The sequence below is a fragment of the Gekko japonicus genome, unplaced genomic scaffold, assembly GCF_001447785.1.
Source record: "Gekko japonicus isolate JY-2015 unplaced genomic scaffold, Gekko_japonicus_V1.1 scaffold109, whole genome shotgun sequence".
Taxonomy (NCBI): Eukaryota; Metazoa; Chordata; class Lepidosauria; order Squamata; family Gekkonidae; genus Gekko; species Gekko japonicus.
This window is the reverse complement of record NW_015164185.1, coordinates 1,924,194-1,931,800: the sequence shown is the minus strand read 5'-3', so window position 1 is coordinate 1,931,800 and position 7,607 is coordinate 1,924,194. Positions and strand designations below refer to the sequence as shown.

The 7,607-nt window shown below is 41.8% G+C and overlaps 1 protein-coding gene across 1 annotated transcript in view; it reads left to right on the top strand.

Annotated features, from left to right (window-relative positions):
* Window positions 1-7,607, top strand: part of GALNT7 (polypeptide N-acetylgalactosaminyltransferase 7) — a 38,569-nt gene that overhangs the window by 10,812 nt on the left and 20,150 nt on the right. Inside the window, exon 3 of the mRNA XM_015408132.1 lies at window positions 7,024-7,190. Coding sequence (XP_015263618.1) covers window positions 7,024-7,190 — 167 coding nt within the window. The remainder of the gene's footprint in view (window positions 1-7,023; window positions 7,191-7,607) is intronic.

The window sequence follows — 7,607 nt, the reverse complement described above, 5'->3', positions numbered from 1 at the left end:
ATCTTAGGCTGATTAGGCAGTTGGTTCCCTTCCTTGACAGCACTGACCTGGCAACAGTGATCCATGCGATGGTTACCTCGATACTAGACTGCTGTAATGCTCTCTACATGGGGCTGCCCTTGTCGCGGATCCGGAAGCTGCAGTTGGTGCAGAATGCCGCAGCCAGGCTGTTGATGGGTCTCCCTAGACTGGAGCACATCCAGCCTGTGCTGAGGACACTGCACTGACTGCCAATAGCATACTGAATCCACTTCAAGGTGCTGGTTCTTACCTTTAAAGCCCTATATGGCTGGGGTCCGACATACCTGAGGGACTGCCTTTCCCCGTATATACCCCAGAGAGCACTACAGTCTGGGTCTCAAAATCGGCTGACCCTCCCTGGCCAAGCTAGCTATCACCAGGGCCAGAGCCTTTTCAGTGGTGGCCCCTACCTGGTGGGAGCTCCCGGAGGAGATCAGGGCCCTGCGGGACCTTTTGCAGTTCCACAGGGCCTGTAAGACAGAGCTCTTCCGCCAGGCATTTAATTAGGGGCCGCTGTTACTGCAGGCCCCTATTGCAGGCCGTTACTGCAGAGCTTGGTCTGTGGTTTTAACATCTAACTGATTATGAGCAGAAACATCGTGGAACATCTGGGCAGTGGAAATTTACTCTAGCAATATACCATCTAGGTTAATTTAACAGCCGCCAGCACTTTGTATTTATAATGTTTTTATTGTATGGTTAAATAGTGTGTAATTTTAATGTATTTATGCTTTTATGGAAGCCACCATGAGCCCGCTTGTGGGGAGTGCGGGGTATAAATTTGATAATAAATAAATAAATAAATTACACCTGCTCTCTAGGAGGGAGGGGGAGGAGATGGAAAGCTGAAGCCAGGGGGCAGATAACAGTAGGTTGACGGTTGGCTGGGAGGGAGATAGGGTTGCGAACTCCAGGTTGGGGAATTCCTGGAGATTTATGGGGTGGAGCCTGGAGAGGGTGAGGTTTGAGGAGGGGTGGGACCTCAGACAGGTGCAGTGCCATGGACTCCAGCCTCCAAGCCAGCTATTCCCTCATGGGGAACCATTGTTGCCAGTCTCCAGGGGAGGGATAGAGATCACACAGAATAACAACTGTTCTTCAGATGGCAGAGATCAGTTCCCCAGGAGAAAATGGTGGACTCTCTGTCATTGTACCCTGCTGAGGTCGCCACAGCAAATTGACGCTGAGTGCCCAAGGCACTCTCCCAGAGCCTCTTCCTAGAGATCGTTGTATTTGTTTCCACAATGGGCCTTATTCCTATTAAACAAGATAAAACTTTATTGGTAAAAGAACTGTATTGGTTACAAGATGTTTTGTTAAGTTGCTTAGTAAAATCTTCACTTTTTACTCAGGTCTCTGTCAGCTTTCCCCCCTCACACTCTTATAGTACTCTTGACAATGTTAGATTTTATCTAAATTGTCCCCTCAAGTGTATTTTCTTCCTTCTTTAGAATCTTAATGCCTTTCACAACACTTCTATATGATTCTGATGAGAAAACTGCTTCTCAGACTCTGTAGATTGACCACAACTGACAGCTGACTTCGAACTCAAACTTCAGACTGCCTTCTCTCCACACACACACACAACTCCTAGCTCCACCCACACACTCTCAGTCACCAACCAATCACCTCACTCACCTCCCTCTTTCACCCCCTTGTTCTTCTACTTACCAACCATTTTAAAGAAACACACACATATAACTTGAAATCATTATAATACTGTTTAAAAATGTTTTGTTACATACCCACAGCTTACTTTCAATCATTCAGTGACAATCCTTATGCTGTAGTGTATGCACACTGAGCTAAAGAGAATCCCCCATCTGGCAGTATCTGTCTTGATTTTTCAGACATCTGACCTGGCCATCCCCTTTTTAGGAGCTGTGCAAAAGCCACACATTGTCCCTCCCACTTTATCAAAACCCTTTGTAGCTGCCAGGAAGGGTGTTGGTGAGCACTGTAGTACCTATTGACACTACATCAGAGATCCCTGCCCTAATCTTTACTGACACTTGGGTTAATATAGAAAGAAAGAGAGGTGGGCTCAGACAGAAAGACAGGTGGATTTTCAGGTATGTGTCAGTACATGCCATAGTAAAGAGACTGATGCTAACCTCAGGCAGCATTTTGCTTCAGTTTTTTTTTAAAAAAGCATTTTGGTGGTGTGATGGGCCTGCTTTACATTGGAATCAAATTATTAAGACAGCTGTAGGCGACCCTCACAATTAATGAGTATATCAGGTTGGCTCTGAATCTGATGGGGTGACTGTATCACCTAAAGACTTTTTAAAAATTTGACTGGGCTTTTCAGAAGTTAGCACTTTTGTGTATTCTCTTCCTCTGGTTAGTTAGTATTTATAAAGGGCTTTAATTACTTACGTTCTGTTCCACCACTTCTGTTCAACATTTTGATTTGTCAAATTGATCTTTGTTTATTCTGCAGTTGGTATTTTTGATATGCTTTGTCACTGCACTTGTTTGTATTGGCATTATAATTAATTTTTAATAATTTAATATTTTATTATTGTGAACTGCCTGCATTTTTTTTTAGTTGACAGTACAGTGTATAAATGCATTTAAATAAGGCTGGAATTTGTGTGGTGTTACTCAAGGAGTCTGCAACCAAGAAATCAGATTGAGACTGAGAAGGGCAGCTAGAAGAGATTCTTTAAGTGTAAGGATGTGACCAAGATCAAGATAATTCATGGCATAGAATTCCCGGGATGCGGCGGCGGCAAGACGCACCACCGATCCCACGGCCAGGATAACGCGGCCCAACCGGATGAACCACCGAAGGTAGGTGGTTCATCTTTGACACCCGTCATCGGGGGAAGGGCCGGGTTGGAGGCGAGAGCGCGACGCCAGTCAGATGTTGGCGTGGGATCGTGCCCGTTTGATGCGCCTCCAATTCGGCCCGCTCCCGGCCCAAACTGCCTCGTATGAACGGGGCCAATGACTGAGGCTATCATACTTTAGTCACATTATGAGAAGAAAAGACTCCTTGGAAAAGGTAGTAATGCTAGGAAAAGTTGAAGGCAGCAAGAAAAGTGGAAGACCCAATATGAGGTTGATTGACTCAATAAAGGAAGCCATGACCCTCAGTTTGCAAGACCTGGGCAAAACTGTTAACGCTAGGATGTTCTGGAGGTCATGAATTCATAGGGTCACCATAAGTTGGAAGTGACGTGACAGGAGTTGACACACACGCTCTCACTGGTACTGAGTACCGGGAACCTTTTTAGAGGACTCTCCCAAATCCTAGAGGAATTGGTGTAAATATCACTGCAGCCTTATATATGAGTACCAGCATCTATCATCTGTCTTTCAGGTAACTAAAAAGCTGTTTCAAAATGAAAGATTAGGCTATTGTGTTGAAAGTACTGTTCTGAACCTTTGCTTTGTGGCTGAGCAGTACTAAAGATATGTCACCAGATGGCAGCATGCATCTGGTTTTACAGCAAAACACTGTTAAAAATGTATCTTGTGTTCCTGAAGGCTTCCTTTTTTCCAATTGGAAATGCTGCTCTTTCCATGTAACTTAAGTAAGTTATTCTTAATGTATACAATTCATGTTCAGAGTACTTGAAAATCCTAAAGCCAGTTCATAAGTGGACCTCATAGGTAAGGCCTGTTTCTAAACCTACTGGCTTTCTTTTTATGCAAAGATGCCCTGTAATGATGACCTGTAATGTTGGGTATCTTTTTAAAGCTTGGCCCACATCAGTCTTGACCATTCTGAGCCCTTGTGTATTGTATTGGGCAGTACCTGACAGAAAACAGTCCAGCCTGTGCAGTACCATTGCTGGGATCTGCAGATTTTGCTTGTGGTGGGTAGTCAGTTACTTCCCTATACCCAACAAGGAGTTCCACATAAGAAAATAAATGTTATGCACCCACTACCCACTATGGAAGATGTCGGGGAACATAGAGAGAGAAAGTCAACAGCCCAAGGAAAAGGGTTTCATATCATGCTTAATGCAATAGTGTTCTGAAACATGACTGAGCTTCCAGCATCTGATTTAGCTTTTTTGTCCATAGTTATATAGAGTACAAGTTGTTTTAAATTGTTTAATGTTAATATCAAGCCAGTAACATACTGAGCCTTTACTTACTTGCAGGGCTTTTTTTCTGAGGGAACACGCCAAAAAGGAGTTCCGGAACTACTTCAACAAAATTCTTTTTAAAATGTTTACGAGTTCGTGAGTTTTCAGTATATATATATATTGAAAACTTCATTTCCCTCTTGAGAGTTCTGGCACCTGTTTTTTTTTTTAAGAAAGGGGGGGGGAGCCATGCTTATTTGTATTTTAGTGGGCTCTATAAAGCAGGATAAAAAGTAGCCATAGTTTGATTGCTTGTATTAGTTTAGATAGCCACTGGATGTCACTGTTTCTCTATGCAATTACAGTTGGATAAAGCATTTTTGTCTACTGTCTAAGTCATGCTGTTTGATAATCTAACTTGAGATGGCAGTAGGTGATAGCAATCAGTATGGGGAACTATAGTATTTTTTAAAATGTGTGCGTCATTTATAAAAGAGAAGGAGGGGGAGGAAAAAAACTGGAATTGCATGCCTCATAGAGATACCGTTTAAAAAGAGGAACAAGCCCAGAATTTCCGCTATAGGTGGTTGTCTTGAAATTCAGGCCTCTTCAGGTTTAAAGCACAGGAGAGGCCATTTATTTATTTACATATTAATTTTGCAAAATGTGTACCCCGCTGTTCTGGCCTCATAAGGGCCACCAAGATGGCTAACAAATTAAAAATATAAATAATTAAAACAAACAAAAGTGCAATCAAAGCAATTAAAACCAGAGCTGAAGTTAAAACTGGAGCTAAAATACAAAAAACATACAAAAACATAAAAACAACAATTAAAACATTGAGCTAGAAGGAAGTGTCACTGAGGGAGCACCAAATGAAATATAAAAGTCTTCAACCAGTTATAGAAAATTCCTTGGAAGAGGAAAGTAGTAGTTGGGCAGGGTTCATAAGGGAGTAGGCAGTCCTTCTGGTATGTTGTTCCCAAACCCTATAGGGCTTTGAAGGTCAAGACTGGCACCTTGAATTGTGCCCCAAAACAGATTGGGAGACAGTGTAGATGGGCCAAGATTGTGGTAATATGGTCCCTATGACCAGAGGTCATGTTGGGGGGATCGCGGGGGATCGCAGTTCCCCCGGGTGAGGTACGGGGGGCAGGGCACATGATGAAGCCCCGCCCCCTGCTTCCGGCCGCCCCGCTTCCGGCCCTCATTCAGCCAGGAGGAGGCAGGAGAAGAGGGAGGGTAAATTGCTTCCTCCCTGCCTCTCCCCACCCCTGCCTGCCTGGGGCCAGGGAGGGCCTTTGCGGGGCTTCCTTGCACTCCTGCCAGCCTTGCAGGTCCACCGCCGGCCCCTCATGGGGCTTGGCAGTGGAGCTGCAAGGCCGGCAGCGGCGGCCGGTACCGTTGGGGGCGGGGTGTGTGGCCTTATGACACACTTCCGGTGATGTCAGGGGGTGTGGCCTTATGGCACACTTCCGGTGATGTCAGGGGGTGTGGCATATGCTAATGAGTTATGCTAATGAGTTCCCCTAGCTCTTTTTCTACGAAACGACCCCTGCCTATGACCCACTCTAGTCACCATCCTGATACGCTGCAAGAAAGCTGGTGACTTTTGTTTAACAGATTGAGACAAAGTATATGTTCTTCACTTCATTATACATTTAAAACACCACATTTGTAATCCATTAAATTTATTGGAAGATAAATATTATGGGTTGGATCCAAAAGTACCTATTCAAGGTAGCAGACCCATACATTCATCAGCATAGAGTTGGCAGCTTCTGTCCATTTCCCACTCTCAGTGTTCAGGTGCACTTCACTTCTCTGCTGTGAGGGTTCCATTACGTTAGCAGCAGGGTTCTGGGGTGTTTGGTGGGTTGCAATAGCAGGGAGTTGGCAGGAAAGCCACATCTGCAAGCTTTGTTCTGCTTGCTACAATTTGGCTTCAACTACAAATGTAACATTTCTGGAAATTTTGAAACCGATGAAAAAAGGATTTTTCTGTTGGAGAAGTAGTAGAATCGTGACTGAAATATATGTAATGTTTTCTTTCCTATCAAACCTAAATTTATTTTATTGCTTTAACTACATGAAATGCATAATTGATAACTTAGTTTGTTTATAAAATTGCAATATTTGATGTGCTTATGGAATTTAGAAGTATAAATTCCTTACAGTGGAATCCTAAGCAGGTCTATTCAGAATCCTACTTAAGTCTATTCAGTGGGGCTACTCCCAGGAAAGTGTTTTTAGAATAACACAGTTTTTATAGCCAAACTTACAAGTAGGAGTGTGCATTCGGATCTACCCGAGCTGAAAACATACTCAATATACCTTAATAGTATATCTGGATATCAAGTTAACTTTTGTAACACTGAAAACATAGAGCTCTTTAGTAATTATCATTAAACACAGTATAGCATATTGATTGTTGCCAACATTATTGACATTTAAACAATAAACATGTCCTTGAAAATATTTTGTATGTGTTTACTGCATACATAGTATTATTATTTAATGCTGTCTAATGTAAGAAATTGCATACTACACATTTTGAGTGTCAAACCTCGTCCTGTTTTGGTTTGAAAAAAACATTTCAAAGGCGCTTGAAACTCAAGAAACCAAATTTTACAGTACATTTCCATTGCAGTATCATATTTTTCAGATTCTATCCACAAGATTATATATATGCCAGGAAGCTATTGATAAGAATTTTATTGACTTTTTTTTAAAAAAATAGAAACATGCAAAAAATGAATTTTATATAAAGATATAATATACAAGGCATATCAGAAAAGCTATTTTCAGTTGCTTTGATGTTACATTTTAGAGACAGAACTAATAATCCGAGTTAATGGATCTAGATGGTTTTGTTCACCACAGTTGGTTCTGAGAGCATCCAAGTTTGGTCCCAGATACTATGCAAAAAACTGAAATATAACACAATTATCTTCTGCAGGTGCAAGTTCTGGCATTATGATGAAAACCTACTCACCTCCAGCGTTATCATTGTCTTCCATAATGAAGGATGGTCCACACTCATGAGGACAGTTCACAGTGTCATTAAAAGAACACCAAGGAAGTATCTGGCTGAAATTGTTCTGATTGATGATTTCAGTAATAAAGGTAAATGTATTTAATATGAATAATTGAGTTTGTAGCATATTTTTTCATCTAAATTGATTAGTGTGATATGTTGATGTTTTGAAAAATTGAATAAACTAACCGTTTGCTGTATTAGAGATTAGAAAATTTTCCTAGGAAATTATTATCTGAAAAAGTGCTCAGTGATTACTGAATGAAGAATAAAGTGCTGTAGGATATGACAAATGTCTGACTCAGTTCCTTTGAATTGAGATTTTCTTGCCATATTAGCCTGCTGTTCCTTTTCAAACAGTAGTGGTGACATTATAGCTTTGAGTTTTAATATCGCATCAGGACTGCTCCTGTTTAGAGAGAATACAGAGGTCCCCTTGCAACCCTATTTGAATAGTTAGGGGTGTGCAAAAAAAAATGGGGGGGGGGGGTTTGAATATAGGAGAC